We start from the raw sequence: 22068 nt of genomic DNA, 5'->3' as shown, positions 1-22068 counted from the left end.
CCAGACCCAGTGGTCCTCAAGCTTTTATGCACTCCTAGGGCAGAGGACCCCTGAGACTTTTCTACTATCTGCCATTGACTCTCTTTCAGTAACTTCTTTAGCCGGGAGTGGTGGCACACACTTGTCATCCCAGCACTTGGGAGGCTGAGACAGGATGATCCGGGTTTGTGGACAGCCTCAGCTACTTAGTGAGGCCCTTTGCAACTCAGTGAGACCTTGCTTAAAATAAAGAATAAAAAATAGGGCTGAGGGGTGCAGCTCGGAGGTAGAGTGCCTCTGGGTTCAATCACCAGTACTACAAAAAAAAAAAACCCTGTACTTTGGGGTACGGCCTTGTCCTTGTGGGTACCGCTCTGGTCGGATTATCAAGTAAGTTCCCCCTTTGCCCTCCCACCGCCACCGCCCGTTCCCCCATTTGCCAAGTGAGTGATCCCCTCAGCCAGGATGCACCAGCCCATGCAGTTCCCAGTGCATTCACGGCACAGGAAGACTGGGCCCGTGGTGTTTATGAATCCACAAGCTGCATCTTGAAGATGATGGATTCTTACTTCCCACACCTGGGCCCACAGCTGCTCGGGGGTGTTCTCCTCTCCAGACTCGGTTGGTTTCAGTGACCGACCCCCTGGCCTGGTGAGAGCCGCTGGCATCGCCTGCGTGGCCTGCCCCGTCGCCCCTGAGTGAATCCTGTTGTCTGTCGTGTGTGGGTTCGGGCACAACCTCGGGGAGACATTGGAGAGGCCGCAGGTGTTCGATGGTGTCGAGGTCCTCAGGGCGCGGAGGGCTCAGGGTCTGTTCTGTTGCGGAGCCTTTAGACCACGTGTTTTTCCCTCTGAAGCGCTGGCTCTCAAGGTCCTGCCAGAGTCAGGGCTGTTTGTTTCAGTGCGAGAGAAGCATTATTCACCTAACAGCTATAACCCGTGTGGCATCCTCAGAGCGTCGTACGTCTGGACATTCTGAGCTATAGTCCAAAGGTGGTGTCATACATTGGGGTTACTCTGTGTGTGAAGGGGAGGAGTGATACTATATTAAAACATAAGCATTGAAAAATACAGCAAAAGTTAACCTTTTTTGTAATATTGGGGATAAATCTAAGGGCATTCTACCTCTGGGCTATACCCCCAGCCTTATTTTTTATTTTATTTTGAAATAGGGTCTCAACAAGTTGCAGAGGGCCTCACCAAGTAGCTGAGTCCGGCTGCAAACCTGTGATCCTCCTGTCTCAGCCTCCCAAGTACTGGGATTATAAGCGTGCGCCACCACGCCTGGCTAACTCATCTTTGATATTCCTCCTCCTCCTCCCCCCCTCCCCCCCCTCCTCTCTTCCTCCTCCTCCTCCTCCTCCTCCTCCTCCTCCTCCGGACTTAACCCAGGGACATTCTACCTCTGAGTCACACCTCTGTTTTAATTTTGTATTTTGAAATAGGGCCTCGTTAAGTTGCTGAGGCTGTTCTCATACCTATGATCCCCCTGTCTCATTTCCCTGAATACTGGGATTACAGACATGGGCCATCATGCCTGGCTCTTCATTTATTAAATATGGAAGCGATATGGGCTTCCTTCCACTGTATTCCTGCGAGAAGACAGGGATATAATTGACAATCCTATGGCGCACAGAGTGGCTGCCAATTGACGATTCTCGCTCCGTCATTTTAAAGAATTAGGGTTTCATTAAGCAAATAAAAAACTCTGACGACGCATTACGTGAGATTACCGTTGTGTGAGCTGGAGTCTCTGATGAGCTTAGTTTTTAATTAAGATCCAAGGAGAGAGAAAGTATTGAGGAGGAGGATAGTGGAGCAAAGCTGTGAACTTGCTCTGAAGTTGGCTTTATATCCAGCAGAGCTGCGGGGAAGTGCGGCTAGGCTTTCTCCATAATCCTCTTGGACAGGAGCAGAGTCATGACCAGATTAGGGGCAGAGCCGCGAACCCCACTGGGTCACACAGACACGGCCTCCTTAGGCCGGCCCTACTTGCCAGGCTTGGTGGCGCACACACCTATAATCCCAGTACTTTGAAGGCTGAGGCAGGAGAATCACAGGTTCAAGGTCATCCTCACCAATCGCATGAGACCCTCAGCAACTTATCAAGACCTTGTTTCAAAAATAAGAAGTCAGTGGGGCTGGGGGTATAGCTCAGAGGTTGAATATGCCTAGATTCGATCCCCAGTACCACAAGAAGGGGGGTGTTCATATTTAACACACACACACACACACACACACACACACACACACACACAAACACCCCACCACCACCACCACCACGCCCTTCTTTGCAGTGTGTCCCTGAGAAGTTAATTGCGCCTTCTGTGACACTGTCTAGGGTCTCCCCAGGTGTCTGCCTCCAGGGTGAGCCTTGTGTTTCTCTGGCATGTTGCAGGCAGGGTCCTGAGAACGCTGCGAGGGTCTCCAGTCTGGGAGGCTGGACCGAGGGCAGGAGGTGCCATGGCGTGACTCCTCCTCCAAGGCGGGCAGCAGGCTCAGACTCGCAGGCTTCAGCTGTGGGCCTCGAGGCTTCCGGAAGCCATCCCTTAGCGTAGCTCCTCAGATGGGCGCCGTCCTCCAGTCCTCCGAGGGCTTGGCCCCAGGGACACACCTGCTTGGAAACGCTCATTGTCGTTGATGAGAGAAGGGCTGCCATGTGGTCCTTCTCTATCTGCCATGGAGCCAGGGCGGGGGAATAAAATGCCCGTGTAGCTGGGCGTGGTGGCACACTCCTGTAATCCCAGTCCTTGGGAGGCTGAGACAGGGTTGCATGTTTGCGGCCAGACTCAGCAATTTAGTGCGACTCTCAGCAACTTAGCGAGAGCCTGTTTCAAAATAAAGAATAATAAAACAGGCCTGGGGGTGTAGCTCAGAGGCAGAATGCCTCTGGGCTCAATCCCCAGTACCACAAAACCAAACAAAACAGACAAAAATGTACCCTAGGCGTACATTGAAGACCCTGGATAGAGTCAGCACCGTTGCTGGTATCAATCCTCACGAAACCAGGGGTTGATGGGAACTCGCTCAGTGCACTCAAGGGCGTCCTGTGACAGACAGCGGCTGTCGCCCTCGAAGGTGACGGGTGAGGCTATTGATGTCCGGGACGGAGCACGGACGGGAGGCTTGCCCCCTCCTCTCTGCCTCCCTGTTGCTGTAACGGTTGCAGGAGGATATACGACCCAGCTGTACACTCCTGGGTGCCTTTCCAAGGGGACGGAAGTCAGAGCGATGTAGTGATGCAGGCGTGTCCATGGTCGGAGCAGGACAGTTCACAGTAGACAAATCACAGCGCCAGCCTAGGTGTCCATCAGTGGGTGAGAGGGTCGCCAGGTTATGGGCTAGACACACGGTGGAATCCTACTCAGTCACAAAGAAGAACAAAGTGGTGTCATCCGCAGGAAAATGGACGGACACAAAGGACACGATGGTGAGTGAGTTGGCCGGTCACAGAAAGAGAAGAGTCTTGGGTTTTCTCTCGAATGTGGAAGCTTGGGAGTAATCGGCATACCGGAGGGACTTTAATAAAGGAGTAGAAATTGCAGTGGAGTGTGGAGGGGTCAGGGAGGGAGAATTGATAAGAAGACACTTGAAGTTCCTTACATAGGTGAATATCGATGGCGACCTCAGCGTCGTGTGGGGAGGGAGCCAGGCGGAAGCTCTCCAAGCGCTGTGTGCAGGAATAGCCCCATCGCTCTGAACCACATCAGAGGTCCACTCTGAACTACAATGCACCGTTAAAAGTACATCTAAAAAAAAGAGAAATGGATAAAAGGCGTCTGGGTGGGCAAAGACACTTTCCAGCTGTCTCTGTGGGCAGGAGACGGAGTGGTGTCAATAGAACAGTCTCTGCGAATCTGCAACGGGCCAGCGAGCCAGGACTGCCTGCGGTGTCTCTCGAAGAAAGTTCTCACCTTAGGGAAGGACAGACCTAGTTTCAGACCTCGTTGTGAGCAGATGCACTGGCGTTTAAGCTGCGGGACCTGCTAGCAAGGGTGCTTGGGCTGATGCAGGTGCGCGCCGACAGAGCTGGGCAGCACACTGGCGCCACACCTGTGAGCCCTACTGCGGTGCGTGTGATGTCGGCTACGCGGATGCGTGGGATGGAGCGGGATGCTGGGCCGGGCCTGAGAACTGAGCTGGGTCCTGCTATCTTCTATCTGAGGTTTCATTTACAGTCTCTCTGTCTACCTGTCATCCATCCATCCATCCATCTATCGATCGATCAATCAATCTATCGACCTACCATCTCAACATTCTTAGAGATAAAATCATTAACACTGAATGAGACCATCATAACACAGCCTCTGTCCTGCAGAGAAGGACCAGTGGTCCTTTTCCTTTTCTTACGCCCTGTCTGCTGTGGCGCGTCACCTACACTAGTGCTCCTGCCTGCCTCCTTCGCCAGAATCTTACCGGCACTGTCTCCTTGACTGAGAATCATAAACACAAGCCGGGCATGGTGGCGCACGCTTGTAATCCCGGCATTTGGGAGGCTGAGACCGGAGGATTGTGGTTCATGGACAGCCTCAGCTACTTAGTGAAACCCTCTGCAGCTTAGACCCTGTTTCACATAAATAAAAACTAGGGCAGGGGGTGTGGCTCGGAGGTAGGATGTCCCTGGGTTTCATCCCCAGTACCTCTAAAAAATAAAATAGTATCATAAACACAAACGCTGAGTGTTGGGAAAGGTGACTTTGGAGTTCTAAGACACAGATGCGAGGCCCCGGGGACTTGGTGAATTCTGTGTGCGGTTAACCTCTCGCGTGCATTCCCCCAAGGAGCTCTGTGACTCTCCTGTTGAACGCCTTTTCTACCCCTTGGTCTGTATGGCAGGTGGTGGGGGCGAGTCCAGTGTGGTGCCCAGGGCATGAAGGCCGGAGGCCACTCGGGCTTGAGGTCCTGAGCTACCGTCAGCTCCCGAGAGAGGCCCAGCACCTCGCTCACCGTGCTAGAAGTCTGGAGAGATTAAAGGTGGCGGCATCTGTCTGCTTGGCGGCACATGCCCGTGATCCCAGTACTTGGGAGGCGGAAACGAGAACGCAGAAAGGTTAGGTCCAGCCTCAGCCACTTAGCAAGGCCCTCTGCAACTTAGTGAGACCCTGTTTCAAAATAGCAAATAAAAATATGTTTGGGGTATAGCTCAGAGGTAGAGTGCCTCAGGGTTCCATCCCTAGGACCAGAAACAGAAAAAGAGAAACAAGACGGTGGCATCTTTTCAGGGCTGCAGGATCCTCCACCGGTACCCCTGGAATGACTTTTTTTTCATTTACTTAGAGATAACGTGTGTGTCACACGTGTTCGTTCCAGCCTGATTCCTCCCCTCGCTGGGAGCGACGCAAGGTCTCCTTCCCTGCTTTCCTTTAACGATTACGCAGGAGTTTTTAAGCATGTGAAAGGCTAACGTAGACACTTTATCTGCAACGATTGAGAGCTGAAAAAGGTTTCTGCCTGGGGCTACCTAACTCGCTCATCTTTGAAATATGAAGAGGCTGGAAAAGTGTCGGTAGCTATATCCAGGACCTGGCTGTGCGTGGTGTGCGTGCCTGCCGTTGTAGGTCTCGGGAGGCTGAGGCGGGAGGGTCGCAGGTCGGGGGCCAGCCTCAGCCACTTAGTGAGACCCTGATTCAACAATAAAAAATAAAATGGGGCTGGGGGGCATAGCTTGGAGGTAGAATGCTCCTGAGCTTGGTTCCTGATATCAAAAAAATGAAAGTTTGTCTCTGATTTGACCCTGGGCAGCATGGTCCTGGGGCCGCACACAGCACACTTGGCTTGGCCTGTGAGCCAGTTTCTCTCCTTTCTTCCTTCCTTCCTTCTTTCTTTCCTTCCTCCCTTCCTCCTCCCCTCCCTCCCTCCTTCCTCTCTGTCTTCCCTCTTCTTTTTCTCTCCTTCCTTTTCTCTTTCCTTCCTCCCTCCCTCCCTCCTCTCTGTCTTCCCTCTTCTTTTTCTCTCCTTCCTTTTCTCTTTCCTTCCTTCCTCCCTCCCTCTGTCCTTTTTCTCGCCCTCCCTTTTCTTTCTTTCCTCCTGAAGTGGCCCCTCTTCAGGCCCGGTCTGACGGAGATCATGCGTGCTGGAAGCAGGTGCTGGTGATTTTAATTCCGTTCCTCACACAGCAAGGAATACCATGGCCACTTAGGCTTAGCGGCGAGCCTTCTAATCGCATTGATTTTCTTTGGTATTTGGTGGAATATTATAGTTGAGACAATTTAAATAAGATTTTGAAAAATGGACGGAGGAGTCCTTTAATCCTCTTAGCTGGTTCGGTAATTGCCGATCGATAGGGCGCATTATTGGCTGTAGAAACGTTGTAGACTTTGCCGCGTGATGGATGACCTTTATGGATTAGCAGGAGGAAACACATCTTTCCATTTCGCTTCCGTTTTCTTGGTTGCGAGTGGGTCTTGGTGATGTGTCCCCATTGGCCTCGAGCTAGGGAAACGGGGTCCCGTGAAAACCCCTGGTGATTTGCGCCCTGGGAATCCGGGGCGGCTCCCTCAGTGAGACCAGGTTGCGTGCTATTAGTGGTCATCATTAGGCCATTTTTTGTATTTTATTTCTCGAAAACTGCTTATTTTGCCGGGTGTGGGGGCGCACGCTTGTAATCCCCGCGCTTGGGAGGCTGAGACAGGAGGATCGCGCAGGTTCGAAGCCAGCCTCAGCTACTTAGTGAGGCTCTCAGCAACTTAGACCCTGTTTCCAAATAAAGTATAAAATAGGGCTGGAGTGTAGCTCGGAGGTAGAAAGCCTCTGGGTTCCACCCCAGTACCACAAAAAAATAAAAAAGTAAAAAAACTGCTTATTTTATTCATAGCAGAAGTTTCAGGATTTTTTTTGCATTGGGGATAGATGCTACTCATTGCTCATCTATTTATCAATTTATCATCTATCTATATCATCTACACACAGAGATAGATATGTGTCTATGCGAAACCAGGTGAGTTATTCAGGCAGTTATAAGAACAAGAACAGTTATAACAACAGTTATAAGAACTTATAACAAGACAGTTTTAAGAACATAGCTGCCGGACGTGGTGGCGCACGTCTGTAATCCCAGTACTTGGGAGGCGGAGGCAGGAGAATCTCGGCTGGCAGCCAGCCTCAGCAAGTTAGCGAGACCCTGTTACAAAATCAAATCAAAAAGGGCTGAGGGTGCATCTTGGAGGTAGAAGATCCTGGGTCCAATCCCCTGTACCCAAACCAAACCAACCAACCCAACAAATAACAAAAACGCGGTTAGCAGAACAGTGCAGCCCAACACACAGCTGAAGCAGGCAAGCCCGGGAGGAGAAGAGCCGCAGGCCTCGCCAGACGCGGTGGTCTCCTGCGGGGCAGAGGGGAGGGCGGCGCTGTTAAAAGCGGGGGCCACCTACCTACCCCCGCTAAACAGGGCTGCGACGTCCGTCCGTCTAGCCCAAGCCTGCAAGGAAGCGTAGACTGGGAGATTCCCACACCTTGGGATGTCTAAGAAGACAAGATGCCCCTGTGAACGATCCCAAGTTTTCAGCTACCCTGTGAACATCAAAACACCCTGTGGCTGCGTGCCGGAGGCCAAGCAGCACTCCTTTAAGTCAAGGGCCATTGACCTTCTTTCCAAAGTTTTCCCGGTGACACCTGGGGAGACGCTGGTTGTCACACTGGAAGCGCTGCTGATGGCTCCAGTTGGGCAAAAATCTGTGGTGCTCCTAATATCCTGCAGTGCAGGGATGGCCACCCGCCTCAAGTAGAAACCTGTCCACGCCACATGTCAGTGATACTGAGTGGAAAAGCCATGCTTCTGATCAGTTTTATGCATGGGCTGCAAAAGTGTCAATGTTTAACTCTATTCTGTCTTCTGAACTTTTTTTTTTTCTCTTTCCAATATTTGGGATGGGAGCCAGGGGCATGCTACCTCTGAGCTATACCCCAGCCATTTGTATATATGGTACTGGGGTTCCTGGAAGCCCTTCTACCTCTGGGCTACACTCCCAGGCCTATTTTTATATTTTTTTATTTGGAAACAGGGTCTTTTAAGCCAGCGCGGCTGGCTTCGAACCTGTGCGATCCTCCTGTCTCCGCCTCCCAAGCACGGGGATTACAAGCGTGCACCGCCACGGCCGGCCCTATATTTTTATTCTTTATTTTGAAACAGGGCCTCACTAGGTTGCTGAGGCTGGCTGTGAACCTGCCATCCTCCGGTCTCAGCCTCCCAAGGACTGGGATGACAAGCGTGCGCCACCACGCCTGGCTGAGATTTTCTTTTTATATACGACAACGGGGCAGGGGCATCCTTGTCTCTCCTAGAGCATTTTATTCTTAGCATTTATACGCGGTGAGTTTAAAAGGTGTTTTTCACGATAAAACTTGACATGGTTTTTGTGGAAGCAGTAATTTCTCAGGAAGCTCATAACTGCACCCCATCCCCACCCGCCTCCCCGCTCTCCGAACAGAATTACTCCTGAATTACCTGTTCCCTTTACATTCCCATCTCTGTCAGCCCCTAGATCCTAGCACAGCATATTTGCTTCGGAATTACCCAGTGCTTTATATTATGTATAAAGTGCTTATGAAAAGACTTGGGGAGAGCCCTATTTCAGACTCAAAATAGATTTTTTTTTCCTCTGTGTAAGTTGTGTTTCTAGCGCCGGTACAATAATATTTATTTCTGCTTATGTGAAGCCAACATCAAGGGAAAATAGTCCCCATGCACCATAAAAAAGAAGTATCATGCTGTTACAAATGGGAAATCTATAAAGAGGGTGACTTTTGTAAGGCACATTTCTCTTTGGAGAAACAGCGATAAATACAATTTTTTTTTAAAGACAGTCTATTACCAACAAGAAAGCAAAGAATAGAAGCAAAAGAAAAGCACAGGTATAGAGTAGATGTCCTGACAAGGGAGGGATGGCCACACGTCGCGGCACCGGGAAGACCAGGACGAGTGTGTGGAATCGGGCCGTCCCGTCTCCCTTGGGTTCAGAACCCGCGACGCTGATCCCTGTGAGGACGCCAGGGAGTGAGCCCGGTCCTCTTCCCTCTGCAGCTCCATTCATTCCCCACGCACCTTGAGGTCAAGCAAGATGATGTTTTTGTGGGTTGCAGTGGGGATGAGGGTGGGACCCCTCTGAGCATCCCCGAGAGTTCCCCCCGGGATGCTGACATCTCTCTCTGGGCTAGCCGTGGAACGCTGCTGGAGTCTGCGTAGACGTCACCTCAGTAAAGGCTCCACGGCTGTCCAGTCTGAGTGGTCTGTGGCCTTCCTTCTATGAAAATCCAGGAGCGGTTTAATAATGGCCCTGAATCCTCTACTGCCAGCAAAATACCTTTTAAGCCAGGTGTGGTGGTGCATGCCCGTAATTCCAGTACTTAGGAGGCAGAGACAGGAGGATTGCGGCTCAAGGCCAGCCTTGGCAACTTAGCAAGACCCTGTTTTTAATATTAAAACTACGAAAAGATTGAGGAGGTAGAATGCTGCTAGGTTCAATCCCCCAGTACTAACAAAACAAAACAAAACAAAACCAATTTTTCGTTTGTGAGGAACTGGAATTGAACCCAGGGGCATCCTCCCTCTGAACTACACCCCCATCCCTGTTTTTTATTCTTTCGTTTGAAACAGGGTCTCACTGGGTGGCAGAAGGCCTCACTAAGTAGCTGAAGCTGTCCGCGAACCGCGATCCTCCTGTCTCAGCCTCCCGAATGCTGGGATGACAAGCGTGCACCACCACGCCCAGCAACAAAAATACCTTTTAATATTATGGGAGTATTATAAAAGTGATACTTGGTTACTCCAGCAGATAGAAAATAAAAATAAATAAGAAAATTGGTAATCAATCACAAATTCTACACCCGGAGAGAACCCACACCTCAAAGGCAGTGTATCCACTGGCATGTAACACTTGTGTGGAGAGTGGCAGGGATGGGTACAGTGTAACACACTCACCGTCAGGACGTGGAATGACTTTATTGTCCCCAAATCTGCCTGCTCCTCCTCCCCAAAGGTCCCACAATCCTCACCGTCCGTTTATGTTGCCAATATGTAATCGTGTGTACGCGGTGTCTTGTAGGACCCACTCTGTTGAGAGTGGTGGGGTTTGGTGGTGCACACCCCCAATCCCAGCTACTTGGCAGGCTCAGTCAACAGGTTGGTTCCCAAGTTTGAAGCCAAACCTGGGCAAGGTAGTCTCAAAATAAAAACCGAAAAGGACCTCCTAGTTCCGTGGTAAAGTGCTTATCCAGCACTTGTGGTGCCCTGGGTTCAAACCCTGGTATTAGGGAAAGAGGAAAAGAAAAGAGGTGTCATCTAAGCTGTTAAGTCTTTCACCTAATTTATTGCAGGGTTTTTATTTTGTGACTGATTTATTCTTTCAGCTATGTTTATTTGAGTAAGCCCTTGTGTTTTTGTTTCCAAAAATGTAATGTTATTTGTCTTTGTGTGTATACAAAACATGCTATGTATACAATTTTTTTTTTTTTTTTTTTGGTGGTACCGGGGTTCCTGGAAGCCCTTCTACCTCTGGAATACACTCCCACAGGCTTCACTCCCAGATCTATTTTTTTACCTTTTTATGTAGAAACAGGGTCTCTGAAGCCAGCGCGGCTGGCTACGAACCAGCACGATCCTCCTGTCTCCGCCTCCCAAGCGCGGGGATGACAAGCGTGCGCCACCATGCACCTATGTATACAATATTTTGTGTAAACTATATTCCACTATGTGTGTACAACATGACATTTTATGTATACAACGTTACGTAATGTGCAAACAGTATTACATTGTGTGTAAGCAATACTAAAAAACATGCATACAATAGTATGTTGTATACACAATAGTTAATTTTTTGTATGCAGTATTACATTATGTGATGTGACATATTATGTGTACACTATTACATAATGTATATACAATAGTATGTTGTGTGTACACCACATTATATATATACAGTGCTATGTTAGTATATGCAATGTTACATTATATATGACATTGGATCATCTATATGATATTGCATTAGGTATATTCAGTATTGTATCACATATATGAGGCTACATTATATATATGCAATATTATGTCATATATATGATATGTATATTACACAGACATTCCTGTACCATTGGTTTTATTCTAAAGTATCCTTTTAATGACTGCCTAACTTACATAGCCACTGTGCTTTATTTGGCAATTATACCTCGCACGAGGGCCTTCTAAATGCCAGGCATCGCGCTGGCTACAGGACTGACAGGCAGGGTGAGTTCTTGACCTTCCGGGAGGCTGTCCTCTGGTAATTAAGCGGGAGATGATGCATCGTGTTGAGAAGACTGTCACGGGGACCGTGCCCAGATGTCGTGAACCAGCTTCTCATTGCCTGGGAACCAGGTAGTGTCCAAACAAGTGCTGGGAGCTCGGCACATTTTTTTTTCCTTTTTTGGAATTCCAATATTCTTAAAGTCTTTCTAATGGTCCTAGACTTCTATGTCTACTTCTCTTTGTTTTTCTGTTAGAACAGGGTGGGCTCACAGTTATTCCAGCCTCCCCTATCTTAAGGACTATGGCCATAAAACTGCACATCTTTTTCCCTTGTGATTATTTACTTTACTGCCTTTTATAGACACTTTCTTTGTGATTTGACTGTCTCCTGATTTTGTCTTGCTGCTACCCCTGAAAAATAGGGTTTTTGTTTACATCCAGAAATTCATGTTGGTGATATTTGCCGTAGGGGTCTGTTTTTCTGTGATTAAAGAAGCCAGTTTCCTCGACACTTTAGAGTTTAATCTTTTGAGGTACACACAGAGACACTTGTGTGCGCACACACACATATGTATCTCCTACACGCATATGTACCTCCTAACACAAACTTAACGGGCTGGGAATGAAGTTCTAAAGTAAAGCCATTGTAACCTTTTGTTAGTATGCCGAAGTATTTTTGTTTTTTGGTTGCAACCACTGTGTTCAATTAATATAAAATCGCAGTTGGAGCGAAGATGAATCTGTTTGGGCTTGTGGGGGTATGGAGTTGATAAAGTATTGTGTTTGCAGCAATGAATACTCTTAACAGGCACTGTCTGATAATAGGAAGAACAATACTGGGACCCCGTGGGCAGCTGCACCATGAACTGAATGAATGATAATTACAACAAAATTTAGAGAAAATTGGGATCGAAGATGAGAGTGGTCAGAGGATGTGCGGCTGAGGTGGCAGAACATGCCCTGGCTCTTCAGCGATGAATAGGGTGTTGGTTTAAGGGCGTAAGTGTGTCACACAGGACATCTAAAGAGATGGGCGCAGTAGATTTTGGACATTATCACATCTTTTGTATTTGTGTGTATCCATGACAGCTTCTTTTTTTTTGTTGGGAAAAAAAAAACAAAAACAAAAAACAAAAACAAAACAAAAAAAAAACCAGGGCAGCTGGCTGGGGTGGACCAGATAGCTCATTAAGGGTAACTAAGTAGCATGATGTTTTGTTTGTCAAGGGGAACGGCCCTGGGTCTCCTGGCTGGCCAGTACTGGCCTCTGCGGTCTCGGGTGGGCCATGCCCTTGGTACTGAGCTGTTTACACCATGTCCCCTGGCCTCCCACATTGGACTGACGGCTGATCTGTAGACGGAGGAATCCAGGCTGCACTTGGTCATCTGATTCTCCTGTTGGGCTCCGCAATAGAAAGGGGGTGGATCAAGAGGGTGGGGTGGTCTGCCACGGGAGTGGGTATGCCTCTGCCTTGTATTCTGGTCTGATCTGGGGTCCCCAGGAGAGCCCCGTGGCTCATGGCCCCCTCTCGTCACCCACATGGTCACCGTGGTCTACCATCATGTTATCTTTTTTTCCTGGGGTTACCAACAGCCACCTACCCATTCTTCTTCTCCCACCCCGTCCCCACCTAGAATCCATTTTGACTGTCTTTAGAGGGGCTCATGTCTCTCTGATCTGGTTACCTGGTGCTGCATAAAAATCCCGTCCTGACTTAGGGTTTGCACGCAGTCACACCACGTGGGACTCAGGAATCTGTGCCCGTGGCAGGCTTGATGCCAGGGTCTGTCCCCTGCTCAGCTTCAAATGGCCGGGCTGAAGGCGAAACAGGGTCTTATGAAGTCGCTGAGGCTGGCTGCAAACCTGCGGTCCTCCTGTCTCAGCCTCCCGAGTCCTGGGATCACAGGTGTGTGTGTCACGGCACCCAGCTCTGTCCTGGTGTTAAGGGACTGGCCAGGCTGGTGGGTTACTTCTTGAGCTGCTCCTTACAGGGCATTTTTATGCTCGGTGTCTCTGATCTTCTGTTATGATGAAGTGCTGTGGGGTTCTTGTAAGTCCCCCCCCTCCCCGCCTCAAACCATCCATGGGGCACATCTTTGTAGTTTTCTAACCCCCTACTCCTTGCAAATGGTGTCTAAATTTGCTCGTACACCTTTATTGCTACATTGTAATTATATGTCCTAGTAAGATTAAAAGCGCTACAAACATACATGCCCACATACCAATGTATTTCCCTTCACACCTCACCCTGTTACCCCCCTCTCCTTCCTTGCACTAATTACTTAGATGGGTAGTGTTGTTGTAGGTCAGCCTGGTGCATCTTTAAGATGTAGACATTTGGGTCCAATGCCAGGCAGACAGACTCCAAGGCCATGTGTGGGATAAAGCTAAGAAGTTACTTCTCTGTAGGTTGATATTCACCGCGAACCCCCCGACTTTATAAAAAGCCTGTTTTCTGGAATAAAGTTGGAGGGCCCAGAACTATTGACCTGGAACCGCACAAATTGAGTTTCGTTTGTGAGGCTCAGGTGGCCAGAGGTCAGAGGTTCCCCAGGAAAGTTCAGAACGGTGGTCTCCAATGCTCGCGTCTCCCACCCATATTCTGGTGCGGACAGTTCCTAGGGTGCATTGCAGGCTGGCGGGATGGAGCCCCGGGGGGCGATTGTGGGGAGCGTCGGGTGTGCTTTTAACAGTGGGCAGCTCTGTGTTATGGAACGAGACGTCCGTTAGGAATCCCACTCGTAGAGAACCCTGTCTTCTTTGGCTCCCCGGCAGCCGGATTACGTGGGATGAAAGGATCAGGCATTCTGATTACAGTAATGTACCGGAGAAAGACAGCGACTGAGACCCTAATGGAAAATGTAATCTGCTCTTTGTAGTGTAGGGAGCATAATTCATTCATGGGCCTGCTCACTCGGCTACTGATGAAATCGCTACGGGAGGGCTGACATTTGCTGGGCGCCGTCCGAAAGGCCATGGGTCCAGTGGAGAAGAGGCCCCCTCGCCTCTCACCGTACGTGGGGACTCTGGCCCCGATGGGGGTCCGTGACCCAGATACACGCAGCCCAGGGTGGCATTATAGACAAATGGCTTTTGTGGCGCTCCTAGAGGGAGCACTGGAGTGTGGCCAGGCTAGTTGGGGGTCCGGAGGGCGTCAGGGAAAGAGGGAAATGTTAAGCTGAGACCCAGGGCCTTAGCAGAAAAGTCGCTGTCTGTTCTTTGCTTCCTCTCAAACTCACATGTGGGAATAAACAGTAGAGATCAGGAGGGTCCTCCAGGAAGGCAAGATGGGTGCTCTTCTTAAGGCGTGAAGGTTCTTATTTCATCTGCGATGTTTGGATTTTTGAAATAGAAATCTAAGCGGGGAGCAGTGGGCCCCGCCTGTGATCACAGCCCTTGGGAGGCTGAGATAGGAGGATCGCAGGTTCAAGGACAGCCTCAGCAACTCAATGAGCTGCCCAGCCACTTAGATGACCCTGTTTCAAAACAACAAAACAGGCTAGGGTATCGCTCAGAGGTGGAACACCCCTGGGTTCAATCCCTAGCACAAAAAATAAAAGAGAACAAAAGGGAAAAAATACATAGAAATTTACGTTTGTTAGGTCTAGATCAAATCTCGTAAAATTACAGTTTGGGCTGGGCCTGATGGCACACAGTTACCATCGGAGAACCTCGGAGGCTGAGACAGGAGGATCACAGGTTCACGGCAGCCTCAACAACTCGGTGAGACCCTGGTGCTTTGTAATTACCTGTCTTAATGCATCTCTGCCTCTGGTCCATCGCCACGTCCTGTGGCTCATACGACTTTACGCACAGCCTGTGTGCTCGGTGGGTCAGTAAGTATCAGGCGATATGGACGGCGGTGTGAATCTGTGTTCTGAGAATCTCGCTCCAGCTCCTCACCCCTGTCTACCTGGCTGGGCAGATGCAAAACCCTCTCTCTTGGTAGCAGTACGCCATTATCTTCCCAATCCTTGTTAATCTCTCCTTTTTCTTTTGGTACTGGGGGCTAAACCCAGGGATATTCTACCTCTGATACCTCCAAACTACATCCTCAGCAGCCCCCCCCCATTTTTTTTTGTAGTACTGGGGGTGGAACCCAGGGGCTTTTCTACCTCTGAGCTACAATCCCAGACATATTTCATACTTTATCTGGAAACAGGGTCTCACTAAGTAGCTGAGGCTGGCTTTGAACCTGTGCGATCCTCCTGTCTCAGCCTCCCAAGTGCTGGGATTACAAGCATGCGCCACCATGCCCGGCCTCAGAAGCTCTTTTTATTATTTATTTATTTATTTATTTATTTATTTATTTATTTATTTATTTTTTGGTGGTACTGGGGTTCCTGGAAGCCCTTCTACCTCTGGGATACACTCCATGGGCTACACTCCCAGACCTATTTTTTTACCTTCTTTTTTATGTGGAAACAGGGTCTCTTAAGCCAGCAAGGCTGGCTCCGAACCAGCGCGATCTCCTGTCTCCGTCTCCCAAGCTCGGGGATTACAAGCGTGCCCACCGCGCCCGGCCGCCCTTTTTATTTTGAAATACGGGTCTTGCTAGGTTGCTAAGAGTCTCACTAGGTTCCCGAGGCTGTCCTTAAACCTGAGACCCTCCTATCTCAGCCTCCCAGAGATGACAGGTGTGTGCCACCACACCTGGCACATCTCTCCTTTTATTAAAGAGGGCACACATCTCAGACATAACCTACTAAAGGCACTGTTATAACTCGTTGACATTGAAAACAACCCTTCTGTCTGAATTGTAGCTATTTGCGTGCTTACCATCTTTGAGTGGCAGATGAGGCTGGCCTTCTCTTATTAATGACACTCATGTCTTCTAAAACGAATATATATATATATATATATATATATATCTCCAGCACATGTATGTCATCGCAAGGGAGATGCTTTAAGTAAGGGGCGTTGGATAGAGCATCTCACCACTGGCGTGAAGCTTCCTGGAGTCACTCATGCCCGCCTTTCCATTCCCTCCCGACAGTGAGTGAGAGCCGGGGCATCCTGGAGGGCATCCAGCGGTTCTCCCTGTTACCCACCTACCTGCCCGTGACCTACCACATCAACAACGCCGACGTCTCCTTCTTCCTGAAAGAGGCCAACCAGGACATCATGCGCAACTCCAGCCTGCAGTCCCGCGTGGAGTCCTTCCTGATCTACAAGTCCAAGCGGCTGCCAGTGCTCAACGCCAGCTACGGGCCCTTCTCCATCGAGCAGGTGGTGCCCCCGGACCTGCTGCTGCCCTCCAACCCGTTCGGATTTACCAACACGTTCTCTCTCAACTGGAAGCTGAAGGCCCATATCCTGCGGGAGAAGGTCTACCCGAGCCGGCCCAAGGTGCAGGTCCTCTTCTACGTGGTGGGCAGAGACTGGGGCGTGCGCGGGGCCGAGGACAAGCTGCCCTGCCTGCGCGTCTTTGCTTTCCGGGAGACCCAGGAGGTGAGGGGCAGCTGCCGGCTGAGCGGGGACCTGGGGCTGTGCCTGGCTGAGCTGGAGCTCCTGGCCAGCTGGTTCAGTCCCCCGTCGGTGGTGGCCGGGAGGAGGAAGTCCACGGAGCATCCCGAGGGCAGCCAGGTGGAGCTCTACTATACCGTACAACCCGGGGACGCACGTGGGGACTGTGCCAAGCCAGACTCCAGAAAAAGCGGCGGCTCCCGTGCCGGCAATAGTGACATGGACGAGTCTGCACCCCCTTTGCATAGAATTGGTAGTGTTTTTCTCTACCAGACCCCCAGCCCCCCATCCCTGAGGGAGCTACGCCTGGACAGCAACGTGGTCGTCCACTATGCCCCAAAGACAGCCAGACAGGGAGACGTGTTGACTTTTCCCGTATCCATCTCTAGAAACTCCACGGAAGATCGCTTCACGCTGAGGTAAGCCCAGCTGCATGTCCCTCTGCATGGCGCAGGGGTGGACAGGGTTCTGGGGGTGCTGTGCCTTTGCAGAGCTGGGCTAGTATGTCTGGTCTGCAAATTTTTTTTTTTTTTTTTACAAGCTCCCCTTTCGTGGTAAGATGGAGAGTCTGGTTTGACGTTTCTGGGTTGGCTATGTGATTGGGAAAGTGTTAATAGGTTCCCTAGGCCGCCTCGAAGCAGCCGCGGGGTGCTGGCCGGGTGCCCTGGTATCTGAGGAGGGTTTGGGGACGTGAGGCGGCCCTACTGCGGCCATTGCAGAGCTGGGTGGTCAGACGTGTCGCGGTTGCAGTGAGGCAGCAAAGGAGATCTCAACACCTCTCTGAGAGGATGGAGGGGACGGCGTGCCAGCTCCAGATCTATTCCGAACACGCAAGTTCTAAGTATACTGCGGTACCAACCTCGGAGTTACCGTTTTGCGTCTCCCTGGAAATAGAACCCCACGTTCAAAAAATAAAAGAGCACACACGGAGCAGAGAATATTCAGTAGAAATTGGGATAGCTTATGTAAGATTATACTAAAGATGGGGCCTTGAAGCTGAGCGCTCCGTGCTTTAGACAACGGTCTCTGTCTCTCTCCGGCTTTAGGTTGATTGTGTGTTCGTTAAATAGTTTGCGCTACTTTGGATGGTGGACAGGCTTGGTTAAACAGCAGTGTAGCGTGTGGCTGGTTGGCTAGATGGCACCCTGAGATGTCACACGGCCCAGAGACCGGGCTTGGGGTGCAACGACCTGAAACTTGTGCTGTGACCCCGACCACGGGGGGGATCCCTGGATGCAGGACACACCTGTGTGTGGGTTTGCAAAGTTCATCAGGGGCTGACATGTCTTCTTGTCCTCTGCTCTCTGGGCTTGAAAGCTGCAATTCCCATTTTACTTTTTATTTATTTTTTCATGTTTTCTTTCTCTGTGTTCTCTTCAGAGGTGGAGGAGTTTAAGGAGACTTAATCGCTCTTTTGTTTTGCCGGTACAGTGTACATTTAAGTTTTGTTGATTGCGACCTAGTATTAGGAATTCCTTTTTAATTTAAACTAAAGGAAAAAACAACGGCCCAACATTATTGCAGTGGCTGGCCATGGCTCAGTCCTGGAGGGTTAAGCCTTTGGCTTGGGCCCAGGCGCACGAGGGGATTAGCCGTGGGGATTTAGGGCACATGTGTGGGGCGGGGGCTCCATCGGGACCTACTGCCCCTCTCTGGAGACAGAAGTCGCAGCTGGCCACAGCCCAGCGTCCCCGAGGTCTCCAAGCTGTGTGCTTCTCATGGCTCAGCAGTCTTCTCTCATGCTCTGTGGAGATGGTGCTTATACAGAGAGAGACTTGGCTGGGGAACTCGAGGTTTTGACCGAGGGGAGCTCTGCTCTCTCCCCATCCCTTCCTCCTGGCCATATTTTAAGTTTTTAATGCCATTATTCAAATTATTAGAATATTTTCAATTAGGCAAAAAGAATATTTCTGTGAGACTCTTTTAAAAAAAATTTTTATTGGTGCTTTGTAATCATACATCTTAATGGGATGCAAGATGGTAGAGGCGTACCGGCACAAATCACCCAATTAGCCCTTACCCAAATTCTGCCCCATTCCTTCCGCCTCCCTCCTCATGTTTGGCTTAGTGATCGACATTGGTATGTTTGTTAAAGTACATCACGTGCATTAGAGAATTTCCCTCTTCCCATCCCCTCAGTTAGGTCGCCTTACTTGCTCATCTATGGGTTCTGCTTCTTCGTCTAGAGTTCCCCCTGTCCCCCATTTTCTCCCTAGCTTCACCTATTAGGGAGAGCATCAGTTTGCCAGCTTCTGTGTGTTGATTTCCCGGACTCAGAAAAAAAAATCCAGCAACTCCAGGAGCTTTGGCTTTCAGGAGGGGAGGTCTAGCCCTCGGCTCCTTTTGGGAACAGTTGTATGCGTAGAACTGAATTTCACAAAGGGTTTGTATCCCACGACCGTCTACCTCACAGTCCATGCCTTCACTGGGGCCTAGAACCGAGAGGGAACCCCTCTGCCGGGCTGCACGCCACGGCGTCCTCGCCTTCGCAGATCCAGGAACAAACGTATCGGGAGCGTCTAGGTTTGGGGATCCTGCTTGCAAGTCAAGGGCTGGGTATTTTGAGTGTGGAAAAAAGTATGTTTATTCAGAGCCCCTCAATTACAAATGTGTCTAAACAAATCGGCTTTCCAAATTAGACGATAGTGAGGTATTTCCTGAGTATGTGTTTAAGTTAGTAAAACGGTCTCGGTCTCGGTCTCGGTCTCGGTCTCGGTCTCATACTGGAGATTGGGCCCAGTGGCACTCTATCTTCAAGCTACACCCCCAGCCCTTTTGAGTTTTTAGATGTTGAGACAGGAGCTCGCTAGATTGCCGGGAGTCTTGATGAATTGCTGATTCTGGTCTCGGAACCTGCTATCCTCTTGTCTCAGCCTCCCAAGTACTGGGATAGCAGGTGTGCACCACCGTGCCTGACTGGTACTCTGTTTCTTAGGAGAGTGTTAATAATGTGCTTGATGAATACAGTACTTAAAATACTCCAATTATAAATGAGTCTTATACGTTTATGAAATAGTTACAGGTAAGTTGGGTGCTCATAATATTATCAGCCTTTAGTTTGAATTTCTATAATCAAAAAATGATAAAAATGAGCATCTTTTTAAATGAAAATCTGATGCTAATTTGGCATAGCTTCCGAATATTTAGAATGTGTGTGGCCCTGTTCTTTTTGGCTATCTGCTATACATAATGCTCAAGGATCCATCTGGATATTACCAAGGGCTTTTTTCTGGATATGTGATTTTCTATTCGATTCTATTTATTTTATTGGTTTTTGTGGTGCTAGAGATTGAACCAAGGGGTATTCTACCTCTAACCTATACCCCCAGCCAGATTTTATTACTTTTTGTGTGTGTGGGTCTGCGGATGGAACCCAGGGCATTATACCTCTGAGCTACACCCTCAGCCCTATTTTTTATTCTTTATTTTGAAACAGGGTCTCACTGAGTGGCAGAGGGCCTCACTAAGTAGCTGAGACTGGCTGTGAACCACAATCCTCCCATCTCAGCCTCCCAAATGCTGGGATTACAGTGTGTGCCACCACGCCTGGATTTTTTATTACTTTTATTTTGAAACAGGGCCTCACTGAATTGCCGAGAGTCTCGCTATATTGGTGAGATTGGCTTTGAACCCATAATCCTTCAGTCTCCCGAGTACTGGGATGACAGGTGTTCACCACCATGTCCAGGGGCGTGTGACTTTTATCTCTAGATGTCTGTGTTGATGGTGTCGGTGCTGTCCAGAGCTAGGGCTCATCTTTGATAAGCCAAGTGCCAGTAGCACGTTCATTGCCAGGCTCAAGAGGGGACCAGATCGACTGCCATGGGAGGGAGCCGGTCCTAACTTAGGAACCCAGGGCTGATGCTTCAGCTGCAGTTCAGACCCGGTTGATGGTTAACCACCACCACTGCTCATCTCCTGGGCTATTTGTGTGTCTGTGATCTCAGTGGGGATGTGATGGTGGCACACAGGAGGCTTGCTTCCATTCTAGGAACGATGTTATGTATAAAGGCAGTTTTTAAAGGGTATGTGTATGTGTGTGTGTGTGTATGTGTGTGTGTGTGTGTTTGAGAGGGAGAAAATCCAGGGGGGGGGCTGTTTGTCATCTGATAAGTCCTGTTCTATCTTGCTGCTCTTGTCTCCCAACTCAACATGCTCAGAAGAAAAGCAAGCGCTTTCATTCCTTAGACATCTGAGGATCCCTTTTAATTTCGGGGAATGTTTTTTCTGTGTGAAGAACTGAAGTGTCCCACAGCTCTTGAGATTCTTCTTCCGTGTCTGTGCCCACCATTCTTCAACCCATTTCCTTCCCCAACAGAGCGCAAAATTCAGAAGTATCCTGGACCTCCTAGTATACCCAGTCATGGGCCAGGAGGAGACAAGAATCTGGGTCTGTCTTTCCCATCCACACCAGCTATTCATCTGTTCCTTTTTGCATAGAGACTCAATTTCAAAGAAGTCCTGACCCTCACATCTAACTGGGAAGCTGGAGCCAAATATTTTCACAGTGTTAGCTTGGATCCATAAAACTCAGAAAACTCAGGAGCCCAGAAAACTCATAAAGCCCAGAAAACTTGGATGGAAGACAAGACATCTCAGAGAAGCAGGAGCTTTCCACAAAGTCAGCGACATCCTCAAATTCATTGAATAAAGACCCTCAGCAACTTACTGAGACCCTGTCTCAAAATAATAAAATGCAAAAGTGCTGGGGATGTAGCACTGGGGTAGAATGCCCGTGGGTCCAATCCCTAGCCACCAAAATATAAAAGAACAAGGAAGAGATTTATTATTAAAGAATACATATGCTTTGCTGAGGTCTTTGCCATTTTAAGTGCAAAATGCCTGAGAATTTGTTGAGTACCTTGTACCTGCTGCTTCGGTCAGATTTAAGACAGCCCAGAATAAAATCTTATGATCCAGGATAAGCTTTTCTTACAAAAATGAGACTTGTAAAAGATAGAACAAGGAATACAGTGAGAATATGTGTCAGGGAAGAAGTAAGTGTGGTTTGACGTGGCTCAGAGGACATGCTCTGGTGACGGGAAGGTGCCTCCGGGAGGATTCTGAGGTTGTCATGAAAGGATGCTCTGGTGTGAGACTAGCCCAGGGCTGACCTCACTTACACAGTGTGCTTTTGGACCTGCCTTGACCCCAAACAAGCTCACTCATTTTCTTTCAGGTGAAATGAGCCCTGGGGTACCCAGCCACATTCCTAATTGTAGGTCATAAATGCCACTCTGGCTACTGTAAGTAAAGCCAAAGAGTTATTGGATGGATACAAGGAGGGGGAGAGTCTCCCCAATTAACAGCAATGGGGGTCAGGCTTCTCACTGTGGAAGCTGGCTGAGGACAAAGCAGGTGTGTGTATATAACCTGCCACTCTATGCCCCGCACCTGAGATACCC

The 22068-nt window shown here is 49.4% G+C and overlaps 1 protein-coding gene across 1 annotated transcript in view; it reads left to right on the top strand.

Annotated features, from left to right (window-relative positions):
- TMEM132D (transmembrane protein 132D) overlaps positions 1 to 22068 on the top strand; it is a gene marked incomplete at both ends in the record, with an annotated part of 513762 nt that overhangs the window by 86019 nt on the left and 405675 nt on the right. The window contains one exon of the mRNA XM_080717677.1: positions 16194 to 17082. Within this exon, the coding sequence (XP_080573803.1) occupies positions 16194 to 17082 (889 nt within the window). The remainder of the gene's footprint in view (positions 1 to 16193; positions 17083 to 22068) is intronic.

Source organism: Muscardinus avellanarius (genome assembly GCF_963383645.1).
Source record: "Muscardinus avellanarius genome assembly, chromosome: 21".
Taxonomy (NCBI): domain Eukaryota; kingdom Metazoa; phylum Chordata; class Mammalia; order Rodentia; family Gliridae; genus Muscardinus; species Muscardinus avellanarius.
The sequence above is the reverse complement of the archived record's forward strand: the minus strand, read 5'-3'. Positions and strand labels throughout refer to the sequence as shown.